The sequence below is a fragment of the Apis mellifera genome, linkage group LG11 (genome assembly GCF_003254395.2).
Source record: "Apis mellifera strain DH4 linkage group LG11, Amel_HAv3.1, whole genome shotgun sequence".
NCBI classification, from domain to species: Eukaryota; Metazoa; Arthropoda; class Insecta; order Hymenoptera; family Apidae; genus Apis; species Apis mellifera.
The window spans coordinates 12,500,508-12,518,333 of NC_037648.1; the positions used below are offsets into that span (position 1 = coordinate 12,500,508).

A 17,826-nucleotide genomic window follows, 5' to 3' on the forward strand; every position below is an offset into this window, starting at 1 on the left:
CTATGAAATTATTAAAAGATATTTAAATTTTCTAATTATATTTTATCGATACATAATCATAATTAGAAAAAAATTTATAATCAAAACTAATATATTTCTTATATATTATTGCATATTATTAACAAATAAAAATGATTCATTATCATAAATTTTATTATATCGATTTATATTACATGCACATTTGTTGCATTCATAGTTGAAATCATAGTCAAAACACTTGAACTATTTTAGATGTTATATCTTTTTATTAGAAAACATTTAATATAACATTCACATCATTATTTTGTTTGCAACGTAAATAGAATACTTTATTTTAAATTAAATAATGTTTATATTTAACGTAGAATATATTTAAATAAATATTGTAAAAAAATATAAAATAATTAAGAAATAAGATAAATTAAATTCTCATATTTTATTCATTTATTTTAATAGCATTATCTTCAATTTTTAAAGAAGGATTTTAAATTTAAATTATTTTTAAAAATTTTTAAACAATTATTCAAAATCATAGATTGAAATTAGAATATATACACGTAATTACACAATATGTATGTTATTTGAAATCAGGATATAAATATTAAAACGTAAAAGTGATTTTCATTTTTCCATATATATTATTAAATGTAAACAAACGTGAACAACATTTGCAATGTATAATAGTCAAGCTGACTGATAAGAATATCAGTTAAGGTTTAAGTACATGATGGTTTGATTATCATATCGTCGCTGTTTTTTTTTTTCGAAAATTTTCCTTAAATATGTTTTTTTTTTTTCTGTATTAATAATAAAAGGATCATTAATCATTGTCGGGAATCATTATTGCGCTAAATACGACACGTTTCAACGTACATCTTTAATACAGTATACATTCAGATTAATGCTACGTACTTTTGATTCTTTGTTTCTCACTTACGATTCCTCCATCGCGACCAATTAAGATTTCGTTGTTTTTCCTTTCTCCTTTATAAAAAAATATTGTTCACGATGGAGAAGTCACAGATTATCTCATTAAGGAAGGGAAAAAAAAAATAATAAAAATTGCGAAAATTACGAAAACAATGCAATCGTGTAAAAAGATTGGGAACGCTGGTCGATCAATTTCTTTCAATCACGATCTTACGTACGTAAATCTTATCAAATAAAATACTAGATTCCTACAATTAAAGGTACAATTAATTACAGTCACTTAATTACATATAATTACACAATCATAATTTACAAGTGAAAAAGTAATTCGAACGCAAATATGTTATCGTTTGCCTCGTTCTCTCGAGGAAAGAAAAAAAAAAATTTCATCGAGCGAATACTCGAGATGATTTCTATCTAAAATATTTTTCCTTTGGTCACGTTTAGGCCGTCACTTCGGTCGACGAACATTTGTCGAACATCGCGTCCAACACTTGTATGAATTTCAGATGCCTTTCCTCCGGCGCCACGGTGGCTCCTCGACTCCCCCACAAAAATTTTATGTGGAACTCGGTTCGAAACGCGTCGGACAATAGTTCGTCGCTTCTCGAACCCTCGAGGACGATCTCCGCGTTCCTGCGGAACAATGGAAGATTCTCTGTCATCTTTCGAGCCGATTCCAAGTGGGACCACACGATGGATAAGCCGCAGTCCGGTGCCGAATTCTCCCAAGGTGATAGAATCGCTGTTGCCAGACCCGATGGAGCTACAGTTCCTGAAAAAGGTACAACGTGCTACATAACTTATCGACGCAAAAAAAAGAAAATAAAAGTCGAATCCTAAGAAAGAAAAAACCTTGTCTATACGTACCCAGAATGTCTTCAGGCCCCCGTTCTCCGAGCAGAGCGATGGGCAACAGATGCGGAAGCGTGGTGTTGGGCGCTTGAGGGTTCGTGCACTCGTTCATGGCACGCAGCGTAGGCCTGAGCTTCGCCTCGAAGCTGAACGCCTCGTCGGTGTGTTTCTGCCTGAGCAAGTGCCACGTGTTCGCCAACCTCTGTATCTGTGGCAAACAGAGGCCGAGCATGACGCCGCAGAAACCGTATAAATTACCAAGCGCGGTTTTCGTGTCTATGGCAACTTTGATCCACTTGCTGATCGTCGCGGCTCTCTCGATCGCGGTGGCTCCGGCCAGCACAGTCACCGCCACCACCAACTTCAAACACTCCGATCTCTCGATCAAATCCAGCCTCGCTTGCCTGCCGTGCGGCAGAGTGGCCAACTCGAGGCCGCTCAGGCCGTTCCTGTTTCCAGACCCAGGTTGCAGAGCCAGCTCGAGGTCGATCTTCGTCAGATGCGAGGCCAACACTCTCGGCGCGGAATCGTGCAACATCCCGGACACTCCTCTCAGAGCCGTGGGATCGAGAGGCCTGTGCTCGCCGGCCGGTAGCAACAGAGTCGTGAAACCTTCGATATCAAGCGCTGTGGTGATCTCCAAGGAGGGCGCAGCGACTACCAGTTGCTCCTCCGCCGACAACTCGTATTCGTTCCCATTGTTTCCGTTCGTGCCGTCGTTGCTCGTGTTGTAATGACTCCTGATCACCACTCCCTTGATAGGGGCGGACGAAGACGGATTGCTCGCGCCTCCAGAGTTGTTCGTCTCGAACTCGCTGTCCCCGGATCCGTTCCCGCTGTCGCTACCGGACGCCTGATATCCCTGGTGATGGTGGTGATGGTGATGGTGATGGTGGTGCACATGGTGCTGGTGATTGGGCGCGTACGGGACCCTGGGCGGTTTCGGTGGAGCTGTACCGTGCGAGTTCTGATGGTTCAAACTCGACGGTTGAAGCGAGGCTTGCTGTTGCTGTTGGAGGGCCGGGTCGGAGATCACCCTGGTGATCTTCTGACGGCCGAGGGACAAGGAACACGAGGGCGGCTGGTTCTGAACGGACGGGACACGAGGCAGGGTGCTCGATTGCACCGGTCCGTGGGGCACCGGTTGCTGGTTGCACGATTGGCGAGCGTCGTGCTGCTGGTCCGAGGGATGGTGCTGGGCGGTGAGCGAGTGACTTCGTTGCTGCTTTCGAGGTAGACGCGGCGGGGAACCGGTGGACAGGGACGAGGAGGATGGGCTGGAACAATGTTGGCTGTTTGCTGGACCCGTTACGCATGTCAGGGGAACGGATCTTGGCTTCGGGGTGATTATGCGAGCGCCGCTCGCCTGGCTTATTGGACGCCCGCTGCCCACGTAGAAGGTTATCAGATCCGCTACCGTGTCAAATGCCTCGTCCTCGAACTGGTACTGGGCCCTCTCGTACACCGTTTCCGGCTGGATCACCACCTGTTCACGCCAAAATTCGTTAAAAATTCATCGATATTCGCATTCGAGGCGAAATTTAGCTGTAATTTTTTTTTTTTTTCAATTTTTGTTGCGTACATTTTATTGCACGGATTTCCCCTCTTTTAAGAAAATTTTAACTTTGAAGTTACTTTAAGGTTTAAAAGAAAGATTACCCTGTTGATGACGAAATGAAGAGGTTGGCCCTTCCATCGAACCGTGAGGACGTAGTTTCCGGGTTGGGAGGCGCAATCCCGGACCAGGAAGTCACCATCGTTCGGCACCTCCGCTTCAGCGCCTTTTCTACCGCCCCGGAGCGTGCTCCCATGATACCAGGCGTGCGATCTTAAGTCTCTCGGATCCAGAAGTCGAAGTTCTCGCTCCAGAAGCTTTCGAGTCGATTCCTCTGGTGGATCCTGAATTAAGTTAAGAATATATATATATATTTTTTAAAGCGAAGGATTTTGTTAAATGTTAACAATACTAAAGTAATGTTTTCATTTTTTTTTACTTTACATAACAACTGACAATTATCTTTAATTTATTTATTTTTTTATTTGTTACTAGTAATTATTCCTATCTAGTCATTATCTGATATATTTTTTAGTGCAGTAATTATATTCATTATAATTTATTTCTTCTATTTCAAAAATAGAATTTTTTAACCAATGTTTTTTTCCTAAGTACAATTTTTTTTCCATTAAATAAAATAACTTAATTTAGCATATTAACAAAAGTAATATTTTTTTCTTTTTAAATTATACTTTTTACGTAAGATGATCACTATAATCAATGGTAGTAGTGTCTAGACCGTACGAGAGCGCAAGATTGGCTTAACAAGAACAGCCTTGAGTACTCGATCCATAAAGAGATCAACAAAGTCAGCGTACAACTTATCAACGGCTTAGAGTGTCACGCGTTAAAGTTGGATCATCGACTCGGTAGCATCAATGAATCAATTATCAGCTTCCTTCGTTCCGAGCTTATTATTTCTCATTACCGTTTCTTCAAAATCAATTTTCATTAACCCAATAACAATCCTAAATAATAATCCTAAAAATTTTATCCATCTTTTACGAAGATTACGTAGCAATATTAAATTCAATTTGATTCATTTTCAATCAATTTGAAAAATTAGAAGCGAACATCGTCGCAACATCCCACCCTCCCTCTCGAAAAGGACGGTGTCATCGATCAACAACACCTCCAACGTGTCAACACTACCAATTTTCACGCCCTCTACTTATATCATCATCATACTTTTGGAAAAGAGTTCACGCTTTAGAAGAAAGTGTACACCACTTACCATCGGCAGATTCGAGTAATCGTAGCTGTCAATCCTTCTCGCAGCAGACTCCTCCCTTCCGTTCACCACCTCCTCCTCCGCCTCCTCGACCTTTACCTCCGACGACCTGCGTCGAGAAAAACCAAGCTTCTTACACTCGTGACTCCCTCATATCTCGCTGCACCCCTCCCCTCTTGCCCTCAACCAATATATCAACCATCGACTATCGCGAAAGTTCTCTCTCTCTCTCGATTCGACAAAGCGCAAAAACTTATTTTCATCCGTGGATGGAAATCGCGAGGACAGATAGGGTTTGGCCACACGGCTCTCGGGCCGAGCGCGCGCACCCCACTGAACTATGTAGTACGTGGAAAGCGACGAAGCGGGCAGGGCCGTATTTTTGGAGGATGAGAGGGGGCGCCCCGCGCGTGATTATTAATAGAACAAACTTCGACTCGTCGACTTTGCCGCCAAGAAAGATATTCCCCTTTCTTCCTCGGATGCGCCGGATGAGTGTTGAAAATATCGTTTATACGTGGAATCGTGGTACGAATTTCTTATTTTTTTTTTTCATTCGTTTTCTCCTTACCGTTGTATCAAAGCCTTTGGAGGCTTCGTTGCATCAACATATTTTTCCGTTATACTTATTTTTATCGTATTTAAATTTTAAAAAAATTGTCGACTTAATTTCAACGGAGAGACGCATCGCGTTGTTGACGTTCCAAGTACGCCACTGCTCACGGTGTCTCGTCGCGTTCTCACCCACGCCTGCGTTTTCTCCGTTCTCGAGTGGCTTTCATTTATCGAAGTGACGTCGAATTAGCGACGTCCCCCTCGAATTTGAAGCGATCGCGATGATTTCGATCCGAAAATTCCGACGTTATCGCACGGGGTAACGAGTACGGGGTCGATAATCGCGAGCCTTGGTTATTGATCTGCTCGGGGTGTTTCGCGCGCCTGCGTCGAACAAGGGCGCTCGATAAGTATAATAAAACGCATCTGTGCGTTCGTTTCGTTTTTTTTCTCCCCTCCTTTGTCGAGGAAAGGAAATGCATCGTTTTCTAATCGATGATCAGAAACGAGAGAGTGAGAAGATGGTCGAATATTCTTGACAAAATTAACAAATTATAATCAATAAATAAAAACAGAAGCTTAATTTTAATTTTAATTTTAATTAACGTTTGATTACATAGCAGACGCAATTCTTCGAAGAGACTATTCCTATCTCGGTTATTCTAAATCTACACGTTTTATATTGCAAGCCTGTTACAAATACAATTTGAAAATGATATTCGAACTTGTAATATATGTTTCGGAAAATTTTAAGGATTTATATTCTCTCGGCAATTGTGACTTACTCCGAGATACGAGATTCGTTCGACGAACGATCTTATTGACTATTTGATAACGTTCGACGAATTGTTTTTTCCTTTGCGATAAGGAGAGAAGGTATCTGTATAAACATCATACGCGAATAATATCGCATAATGTTTATTCGAATCTTTCCTTTTTTTTTATCTTCCTTGATACAGCAATTTCATTCGATCGATTAATTATTCCTTCGCAAATTTTCACATCGGTGTAATTTTATTTTACCGTGTGCGGATGAATAGATCGCATAGATCGAATCTCTAATCTTAAAAACAATCCCCGTTGCAAATTGTGTATAACCGGCCACGCGATCCGAATCACAATTTTCAGTTCGTTGTGTATAAATAGACGTTAGGGGTACCCGTACGCAGGCGGTTTGAAAACGTTTCGCAGAAGTTCGTCGCGTGCCTTATCTCGCCGCTCTAATGTCAACGCGACAGGACTTTGCTATCTTACACGATTCGCGCGAATCTGCCTCTTCGATCCTCCCCGCTTTATCTCTCATCCTCCCGTTTACCTTCGCGGAAATTTCTCGCAAGAAGAATTCAATTTTCCACCTATGTTAACTCATTGACAAAAATTTATAAGAAAAGATAGTATCTTATGACTCGATTATTTTTATCTTGGATTTTCTAATTTATGTCGCGAGATTTTAATATCTTTTCGAGAATCTTTCAATTATCAGGTTATTATGGTGAAGAAGATATTTTTAGAAAAGATCGAGGATACACTTTCTAATCTTCAATTTCTCGCCAGATCAATTTAATCATCAATTTCACCGCGATTGACGCTCGAACGACTTCCCTCCAACGTTGCACATACTTTAATTACACCGATCATTAGTGATCGTAAAACGATTTTCAATTTTCACGGCCGTTGATATACACATCTCTCCCTCTAATTTGATAAAATTTCAATTCCAACGTTCGTCATCGAGTTCTCGATTATCCGGATGAATATCGTATCGATGATTGCACAGGACAGGTTAGAAAGACTATTTGGAAAGGGATTACGAAACGGGTACAAGTATCGTGAAACGTTTATAGTTTCCTCCATTGTGCTGCCTTTCCGTTACGGGATTCTCCCCGGTCGAGGGAGGGCGACGTCACTTTGAAGGCAAAGATCGAGGAAAACCGGTTCGGGACCTGCCGCCTTTATTATATTCCCACACCGGTATCCCTCCGGCGTATACCCTCGAAACGGGCTAATTCATAAGTTACAAATTCCAGAATTCCAGAATACTTGGACGGAAAAAGGTTCTTCCAAGGCCTTCTCGGGGGTTTCTCGAACCCCCTTTGTTTATTTCAAGTGGAAAGATGAAACGACGGTGGTGGATCGATCGGTGGCCAAGAAAACTTCTTGGAAATAATTGTTCTTAAACATTGTTCGTGTTTAATTTTTACCCAAAGTAAATTTGAGGCAAAATTTTAAGGGTTGGCAAAGAGGGTGGATTATATCAGATGAATCGTAATTCAAACAAGATATGAGAGAATGGTCGATTGTAATTGCTGGCGCGTTTCATCTAGTGGGGAGTGGTTAGTTTGTGGTTAGTCGACGAGTCACTCGAGTTACCTTCTGTCTCCCTCGGGTGACGGTGGCGTCACGATGAAAGATGGCTCCTTCTGAATAATTACTTCCGGCTGTAGGTGGATCGTGTGCCGCTTCTGATGAAGTTCCTTACAAGAGGCCGAAGAGGATATGCCGTTCCTCTTTCGACGACGGCCACTGGCGCTTAGATTTTGCAAGGTGCCCATAGATGGAAACCGGAAGCTCCATGCTATACCTGAAGAACATCGAGACATTATTCCTTCCTAATTGCACTTGTACAATAACTTTTCTAATTTCTAAATTAACAGTTTCATTTGATTTCAATAATTTTAATTCTGCACATCCTCAATGAAAGTCTGTGTTAAATCTATGCATAATTCTATGCCCATCTGTTGGTGAAATTTAAAGGAAACAAGAGAAACGATTCCATTATCAAATTTCAATTTTAATAGTTTCTTCAATCTACGTTGCAAAGTCCTAGTCGCATCTCTCTAAGAAAGAAACATCATTCTTGACTTCTATTAATTATCACACGTTTCACAAAAACTGTATGCAATTGCTTTCCGAATTTTAACCGAACAAAACCACCCCACATACTCACGCATGCCGGTGCTTTTCTGCGGCCGATCCTTGTCGCTCACGATCATCGCACAATCCGTCCCACCACCAGTTCGATGATCGAAACTTTTCGCCCAAACTTTTCGTTTTGTGACCTTATTGTCACTCTACTCTCGTTAATTAACCGGTATTATGTATTATTATATTATATTTTGACGGCGATGGATTCTTGGCGAATCGTTTCGTCCGAATGGAAACGTTTAGAATTACTCGCGGTCGATCCGCTATCGCGAGCAGGGATACCAACGCCCCTCCATCACGGTCACTAAACGGTTTTATCGGCCTTCGTACACACGAACGAACGAACGAACGGACGGACGAGCGAGCGATCGGTGCAGTTAACGCTTCTTATCTTTCTCCTCCGTCAACTAGAAAAGTTTCAGCTTTCCTTACAGTTATGTTATACCACTATGTTGTTTCAATTTCGCTTTTCAACGATCGAAATACATCTTTTCGTATTTTGCTTTTGTAGGAATAGTTTCTTGCACCTGCACTCACAATGACGCGTACACATCCTGCGTTTGTCTTCGTTAAACTTCTTTTTACGCTTATGTTTTCTCTCTCTCTCACCAGAGAATCGCGATATTCTTCGAATTTTTGTAGTTTTCTCTTCTAGTTCGAAGTTTGTTTTCTTCTTTAGATAGATGGAGATATTGTTAGTATGATTTTTTTCTATTTCTTTTTTAAAAAAGGTTTCTTTTTAAATAGATTGGAATATATTTTGGAATTACGTGTTATCTATTTTTAATTTTTATTTCCCTTTCACACACTCATTCGCATTTTTTCAAAGTTTTTTTCCCCCCCCTTCCTCGACCAAATTCCGATCTCCTTTGCATATGACCTTTCCACAACACCGTTCCTTCCCTTCCCAATTCAATCCCACTCGAGAAGCGAGATCCATTCACCCAAAAATTCCACGCTCGACCCGCCTTATCTTTCGTCGTCCAGAGATCGCACAATACCCTTCCTTCGAAAAAGTTTTCAATCCCGTCGTCAATCAACGACACAGGTTTCACTTTCGAGGAACAACACAGTTGCCTCGACACAGCTGGACGATACACACCCGTGCTCTCCTCTCCGAATCCCGACCGGAATCACTGCATCTCTTCACGATGAGAATACGATCGCAGGTGCAACCTGCAAGGAACGGTTGCACGCTTCGTTATCGACCACTTGGAATCTTTCATTCTCGATCCGACGATTCTTCATTCAGAAGAAATCCGTGTACCTTTTTTTTTAGTGGCAGAAGAATTCCTTTTTTTCCTCTCTCTCTCCCCCCCTCGTCCCTCTCACTCTTTTTTTTTCTTATTCGACCGTACGCCGTATCACGCGAGCGGATCAACCGCGGATCTTTCGAACAGTTGGGCAGAAACTAAAGTGCTCGGCTCACTTTCGCTTCGATTCGTTTATCTTCGCTCGCCTTCACACGCGCGGATATAAACCTGTTCTTCGGGCCTTTCCAGTCGCGCTTACGAGACTTGTGTTCCAACCTTTCGATTTTTCGTTAGATACCTTTGGTCGATTTAACTCTTTCTATAATTCTTGTTTTTGTTTTTTTTTTTTTTTTTAGAGAGAGGGGAGTCTTTGATTCGTTGAAAAAGATTTAAAAAGAGATAAGAGACTTTTGGGTCTTTAATTTTCCTTCTTTTTCTCGGAACAAATACGATTTATTTATGGATATAGATTTAGATTTATTCGTTTAGATCATGTAAGTATTTTGATGGTTGTAATATGGATTTGTACATTTTTGCGATATAATATTTTTTAGACGATAATGCGAAGGTAATACGGAATTGGATGCGGAATGGAGTAGATAAAGGGTTGAAGAAGGAAAGAAGATCCGTTATATTTTTGCCAAGTTGTGCGTGACTTTGAGTATATTCCTCATCAAGAAAGCGTATACCTGTTTCAGAGTATTTCTAAACACCGTTCCGCTCTATTTTCAGGAGTAAGGCTCGAATATTAGCAGCTGCGACGTAACACAGTTTCCTTTATTCGTAGAAGACCAGTAGAAGGGTATTTATGGTAAGTTTTTTATTTTTGTTATATCTTATAGATATTTTTGTTCTTTAATACGATTATTCATCGTAGTTTTAATCCTCATGTCATATTTGCTTAAATAAAATTGAAGTATTGTGCAATTAGAGTTATATTCTTAATAGAATTTACTTAGTATTTTTAGATTTTTAAAAATTGAGAAAAAAGTTAAAGTTGCATAAAATATTTGATATATTAGATATGTAGTTCTTTTTTATATGCATATATTTCATATATAAATTTCTAATAAAATTCTAATAAGATTTTAATAAGATTTGTGTGTCGTGTATATATTTTATTTATATTTTTATATCGTATAAACGTATATTTTCTATTTTTTGCATGCATTCTATATATTTACAATATGCTATAATATATTAAATATAGAAATATATTCTGTTTCAGAAATTGAGGCATTTCAGAAAGGTAAGTATGGAAAAGGTAAGTATAGGACTGTTCTCAGTCCTTTAGTATATAAGTAAAATGGCCAAAAAAGGCAAAAAAATTTAAAAAACGTATCAAATGGAAGAGGTAAGTATTAAAAAGGTAAGTATTAAAAAGGTAAGTATAAGGTAAGTATAAATTTAAGAAAAATTTACGTACTACCTTTTCTAGATTTATATTCTCCTAATACAAAAAGAATTAGATAAAATTTTCTCCTTTAAAATTCTTCATAAAATTCTATGTGCCACCTCCTATCGAATTATATTCTCCTATTACAAACACGAAAAATTTTTACAATCCGTATTTTTCGATTTCTAACAGGAGAATATGATAATTAAGGAGGTGGCACGTGAAATTTTATCGAAATTTAAATTTCCAAAGATTCTGGTAAAAATTTCGACTTTTAATTAGGAAAATATGATATATGAAGAGGTGGCACGCGAAATTTTTCTCGAAATTCAAATTTTTAGGGATTCTGTACAAAATTTTCGACTTTTGATTAGGAGAATATGATAGGTGAAGAGGTGGCACGCAAAATTTTTCGTGGAATTCAAATTTTCAGACACTTTCGTTAAAATTTCCGACTTTTGATTAGGAGAATATGATACGTGAAGAGGTGGCACGCGAAATTTGGCTCGAAATTTAAATTCTCAAAGATTCTGGCTAAAATTTTCGACTTCTGATTAGGAGAATATGATACATGAAGAGGTGGCAGGCGAAATTTTTCTCGAAATCCAAATTCTCAAAGATCCTGGCTAAAATTTTCGACTTTTGATTAGGAGAATATGATACGTGAAGAGGTGGCAGGCAAAATTTTGCGCGGAACTTAAATTTTCAGAGATTCTAGCTAAAATTTCGGACTTTTGATTAGGAGAATATGATAGGTGAAGAGGTGGCAGGCGAAATTTTTCTCGAAATCCAAATTCTCAAAGATCCTGGCATAAATTTCGGACTTTTGATTAGGAGAATATGATAGGTGAAGAGGTGGCAGGCGAAATTTTTCTCGAAATCCAAATTCTCAAAGATCCTGGCTAAAATTTTCGACTTTTGATTAGGAGAATATGATACGTGAAGAGGTGGCAGGCAAAATTTTGCGCGGAATTTAAATTTTCAGAGATTCTAGCTAAAATTTCGGACTTTTGATTAGGAGAATATGATACGTGAAGAGGTGGCACGCGAAACTTGGCTCGAAATTTAAAATCTCAATGATTCTGGCAAAAATTTCCGACTTTTGATTAGGAGAATATGATACGTGAAGAGGTGGTACGCGAAATTTGGCTCGAAATTCAAATTCTCAAAAATTCTGGCTAAAATTTCGGACTTTTGATTAGGAGAATATGATACGTGAAGAGGTGGCACGCGAATCTTGGCTCGAAATTTAAAATCTCAATGATTCTGGCAAAAATTTCCGACTTTTGATTAGGAGAATATGATACGTGAAGAGGTGGCACGCGAAATTTGGCTCGAAATTCAAATTCTCAAAAATTCTGGCTAAAATTTCGGACTTTTGATTAAGAAAATATGATACGTGAAGAGGTGGCACGCGAAACTTAGCTCGAAATTTAAAATCTCAAAGATTCTGGCAAAAATTTCCGACTTTTGATTAGGAGAATATGATACGTGAAGAGGTGGCACGCGAAATTTGGCTCGAAATTCAAATTCTCAAAAATTCTGGCTAAAATTTCCGACTTTTGATTAGGAGAATATAATTTGAAGAATGTTTTTTTTTACTTAACTTAAATACTTACCTTTTATACTTACCTTTTATACTTACCTTTTGCTGCTTGTATTGATGATATTAATTTTTTTTTTTTTTTTACAGTTTCCTTAATTCTAGATACTTACCTTTTATACTTACCTTTTTCTCTTGCTTCTAAAAATTTAGAGGTATACAGGATGGACTTTTAACTTTATCAACTGCAACATTTCAATTGATTTTGATAATATAAAAAAATAGTTTAGATAAAAATTAAATATTTTTAAGAGATTTATATTCTAGTATCACGAATATTTTTTATAAATGAATGCCTAAAGAACGTGCGAAAGTTAACATGTTTTTTATAAATGGATTTGTATATTTATTAATACATTATTCGATGCAATTCAATATTCTCTATAAATTATTAGACCACTTATAGCAAAAAGTTATTAGTTTAAGAAATATTTGATTATTTTTAATTATCGAATAAACTAATGATTTTTTCCTATAAGTGATCTAGTAATTTTTTTTATAGAAATTAATACACTGCATCTATCAATGTATCAAAAAATATATAATCCTATTTAAAAAAGAAATTGATTTTTATATTATCTTTATGCATTCACTTATGAAAAAATTAATAAGACTAGAATATATCCTTTTGAAAATCAATTCAATGTTTTATCTAAAACATTTTTTAATATTATCAAAATCAAACGAAATATTCCATGTGTTAAAGTTAGGTGGCCACTCTGAAAAATATAAAATATATTTGCTATATATATATAAAATATAAAATATATATTCTACAAAAATATAGAAATATAATAAAATATACGTACGACACAACTATCTGCTGGTAATAATGAACATCTTAATTTCTTTTAATTGTGATATCCCATATGAACATAATTATTCCATTTCGCATTGAATCAACGGTGATTAGAATCACATTATCGAGAAAATTGAGTTAAGTTCAATCATGATTACATTTGTAGCGCAGTTTCTGTGCATCATTTCATTCTGGATCGATAACGTCGCATGTGACACAAGAATGATAATTATGTAAATGCATCGAATGTCCCATATCTAATCTTTGCTACATCGATCCTTTGCTTACTACAGTACATCGAGATTTCAAATTTCGCTTACGAAACAATGGATATGTCGAAATAAATTCACAGATTAAATTTCGTATCGTGAATCTGCCATAATGTAATCGTGATAACGTGAATATTTAAAAATTCTTCAAGCTCGAAATGTCAGCAATAGATCAATGGTGACGGGGACAATGAACCATTCATTCCAACAATATGCACGTTTATCGTTTCCTTTCGATCGTTAAATCTGCATAATCGAGCATGGCATGCACGCGTCTATATTTCACCGAAAAAGTGCTGGAATGAAAATTGTACGGTAAAATTATACATGTACAACATGCAATACATTTGTAAGCCAATAAAAGTTATAAATTAATTTTATTAAACTCTGTAATTATCTCCGTACAATTGTATAAGATTAAAAAATTAAGGAAATTTTATTAATAATAATCATTTTATTCCTTATAATTATAATTCCTTTCATTTTCTCAGAAACGAAAAAAAAAACTTCAAACTCTCTTACTTTTCTCTCTTACTCGATCCTTTCCACTAAACATCTTCCATCCAAAAATTATCCCAAACATCCTTTTCACCATCTCTCGACAAATACTTTTCGCCAAGCCTATACACACTTTTCCAGGAAAAATTTCTTTCTCTCAACCAGCTAAATATTTAGGCTTTCTAAAAATTTCACGGTGCGTTCAAAGAAGAAGAAGAAGAAGAGAAAAGGACACTCGTGGTGGGTTCTCATTCCGATATAAGAAAACACTTATACACGGGAGTCGTGGAGGGAAAAGGAGAAGAGCGAGAATTGGTCGCGGTTGAAAAACAGAACTGTGGTGGAATGCAGGTGCGTTTTGCGCCGCTTACTCGCCGACATAATACCTGGCGACACTGATAAGCCTAACGTTTGTTCAGATAACTATGCAATGCTTGGAGAACCGTTATCGACCGAAAAACTTGCGACAGACGCCGTTCTATATCACGAAACAACAGATGTAGTAAACTTTCTCAATATTTTTGGCAATTATTATTTTACCCATGTTATTAAGAAATATATATCAAAATTATTGCGTTTCTTTTTTTTAATTTTCTAATTTAAATAAAATTTCGTAAGAAGCGTGTCAAAATGATAATCGTTTGAACGATTAATGGAAATGAAAGGAGAAATTACACGAATGAACAATAATTTTTTTTTTATTTACATTTTGAATAGCTTCTGATTATTTGCATGAAAATTCACGTAAAAGAATATACACGTGACAAATAGAAAAATTATATAAACGAACAATATTTAAAGATTTCATTAAATATTATATAAAGTTTTAAAAATTCTTCGTTTCACATGTATATAATATTTAATTGGATCTGCAAGTTATTCAAATGACATCTGTATTGCCTGCAGTATATATGCACATATGTATATAAATCGATTGTAGCATCACCTGTTGCTACATCCTCATAAATGTTTCATCATCAGAGTCGAAAATTTCTGCATATCGCGAAAGATAAACGTGAATCAGGCTACATCTATTTTACTTAAAAGAATTTTGTTTAATGAATATTCCAATTCCCTTGTCGCGTTATGCATTTAAACGAAGGAGTTTAATTTTAAACGTGAACGAATCTTTGAAAAAAAGAAAAAAGAGTTATAGGTCGAGAAAAATTGCGCTTTCATCGAGGATAAAAAGGAAAAAAAAAACAACGACACCGATCGATTCTCACCGCGTTTCGGTCTAAAAAAGAAGTTTTATTCACGTGCGTGAAACGTGCGTAGAGATTCTCCCGTTTCCTGCGTGGCAGCGTAATTATATATGCGCGTTTACTATGCGACGAGAATTTCAATCGGGCCCAGTTTTTACACAGCTGACAGGGAGGAATGAAACGACGTGAATTTCGATCGCGTAATTTCTCCGTAAATTCTCCATTCAATTTTATAATAATTTTTTGAATAAAGAGAGATAGAAATGTTACTGGCGCTTTCGATATGTTTGAAAACCGTGGTTCAAATTAAAGTTGCTATTAAAAGAGAAGTATTTGGTAAGCTTTAAATTCGTTCGAAGCTTAATTTGGCAAAAGAAATAGAAGAAACGAAGGAATCTCTTTCGAACTTCTTTTGGAAGCTTATTTTGGTAAAAAAATAAAAGACTCGAATTTCTCCGGTTCGAAATTCCTACTTTCACTTAAAAATCTTCCTTGAAAATTTTCACTCAATCTTTTGTTAAAAATATAAATAAAAAAAAATTCTGAAATATTATTTCTCGTATTTTCTTCGCGAATGTAATCCAAAAAAAGAAAAAGAAAGAAAGAAAGATAAACAGTTTCACAATCATACTATCGCCACAGTAATAAGCAACGAAGAAATCAAGAGCATGATTAATTTCAAGCAAGACCAATATTTAATATCGTATTGCGTTCGTGATACATCGTTCAACGCGCCTAAATTACGCTAAAAGACACGTGTTTATCCGAATGTTGGCCGGTGCAAGCGTTTATCAGGCGCGGGCTACGCAAGAAGGAACTACTACCGTGCGACCTACATCCCACGTTTAGCATACTTCGTACCAGTTTCGATTTTGAAATAAAACTGCGACGTGATTCTCAACACGTGCAAGTATTATACGTACATCAACGTCAAAACGATTAATGCGTAGGCGGAGTTCCACGATAAACGAGTGATACAGCCAGGTGACTTATCGTCGCGTCTCGTTCCGATTGTTTTTTCTTTTATTATTATTATTATTTTTCTTTCGTTGCATAATAAAATTAATATTCGTATCGAAAACTATCTTTTTATTGTGGGAAAGGTTATATCGATCGAGAGATGTTTTAGATCAAAAAGATTGATAAAATATTCTAACATGGAAGTAATAAAATTTTATGAATATTTTTCTAGAGCAATACACGTAATTAATTACACGTTCTGATAATTTTGCTTGGTTAAGAGAAAGTTAATTAACTACGAATAAAAGAATTTTTTAATAACCAGTTTGATTATCATGATATCATGAAAAGAACAGATTCTTGATTTGAATAGTACAATAAATAATTTAACAAAAAAGTAATGGAAGGCAATTGAGATTAAATTATATACGTTCACGTGATCGTTTTGCTTGACCACAAGATCTTTCACCGATATCAGTCTCAAACGTCCATCACTGAGCACGTGCTCTTTGAATTACGGCTACTCATCACTATCCTTTCACCGATCGAACAAACCACTCCTCGATACTATCGCATGAAGAATATTTTATATCGAATTTTCTTAAACTTCTCCAAACACAACGAATTAACTTCATTTCAATTCTGAATAATAATCAAACTTTTACGTTGCGAAATCTTTGCACAATTTTTTATATAATTAATGTTCACTAATGTGATTTCAAAAACTTTTCACACCAAAAAAAAAAAAAAAAATCCAAGAATTAAGATTCCTCCACAAATTAAATTAAACGCAAAAATTCTAAATTATAATTGAACATTATTACATATCTCATTGCACGATCAACATCCACGTGATTCTAAAAACTATTTAGATCTAAAACTGTTTCTATCCAAACATCAATATCTTCACAAACACTTCAAAATAATCACACTTTTCACGTATCATCGACGTTCACGTGATCCCAACAACTTGTAAACACATTAGTTAAAAGAACGTTGAAAAATCGCCTAAAAAATCGAACGCAAAAAGGAAAGGAAAAACGAGCAAAAAAAAAAAGATAGAAGGAAAAGAAGTACTGAAATATACAAGTATACAACGTGAACACTAACTTTGACTCCTGCGTGACTTCAGTTTGCTGGCGGTTTTCCCCATTTTCCCGATGGACGCATGGGTCTCACGTTTCGCCGATTCCAGGTATCGTCACGAACGAGCTCCGGCCACTGTTGAGATGCAGCCACTGTTGCGACCGTGGCATAATGCGATACCGAGCCTGACTGACCGACCGGCCGTCTTTCGAAACGGGACGCGAAGGGACGAAAAACCTCGATAGGCGACGTTTGGCCACGATCGTCGAGACACACACACGCCGCGAACGAACGTCGCCAGGAGAATGTCGGATTTCATGTGGAGAGAGGGAGCGCAGGCCTGGCATGGAAGAGGATGGAGAGTGTTCCCTCGTCGTTTGAACGCACGTTTGACAAAACGAGACGGAGTGACGAGAATGGAGGGGGGACGAGGTTTTAATGAGATTGGATGAGCGCCGGTCGGTTTGATGCCGAGTGATTAATAAATGTGGGGAGACAATGATGGAATGAGGAGAGATATTGGTTATTGAGTCGGGGGTGAAAGGTGATTGTTTATCTCTCGAATAAGTGTATTTTGTTTGTATTTTGTACAAGTTTTTTGTATCGAAGTGATACAAAGCGAAGAGGTTAGGTTGGTGAAGTTTGGGAAGAGAAGAAAGTTTGAACGAATTTGGACGATTAATGTTGAACGACAATGTTTTGATTTATCGTATAGGATGTTTTGTAT

The 17,826-nt window shown here is 37.2% G+C and overlaps 1 protein-coding gene and 1 long non-coding RNA gene across 4 annotated transcripts; one reads left to right on the forward strand and one right to left on the reverse strand.

Moving 5' to 3' along the window:
- Nucleotides 1-594: 594 nt before the first annotated feature.
- LOC410332 (breast cancer anti-estrogen resistance protein 3) lies at nt 595-17,464 on the reverse strand. 3 transcript variants are annotated; one of them, XM_393813.7, is made up of 6 exons: nt 17,124-17,464; nt 7,476-7,686; nt 4,554-4,659; nt 3,424-3,663; nt 1,780-3,250; nt 595-1,684 (listed from the first exon to the last, which is right to left on the reverse strand). In XM_393813.7, exons 1-6 carry the CDS (start codon nt 17,164-17,166, stop codon nt 1,353-1,355), a joined length of 2,403 nt encoding a protein of 800 aa, XP_393813.5. In that variant the 5' UTR covers nt 17,167-17,464; the 3' UTR covers nt 595-1,352. The 3 variants fall into 3 exon arrangements, with proteins under 3 accessions (XP_393813.5, XP_016770454.2, XP_006566429.2); XM_016914965.2 differs by lacking the exon at nt 17,124-17,464 and adding an exon at nt 13,873-14,255; XM_006566366.3 differs by lacking the exon at nt 17,124-17,464 and adding an exon at nt 8,053-8,294.
- On the forward strand, nt 9,743-10,620 carry LOC107965200. The gene is made up of 2 exons (XR_001704819.2): nt 9,743-10,094; nt 10,512-10,620. It is a non-coding gene; the product is annotated as an uncharacterized LOC107965200 (long non-coding RNA).
- Nucleotides 17,465-17,826: the final 362 nt, after the last annotated feature.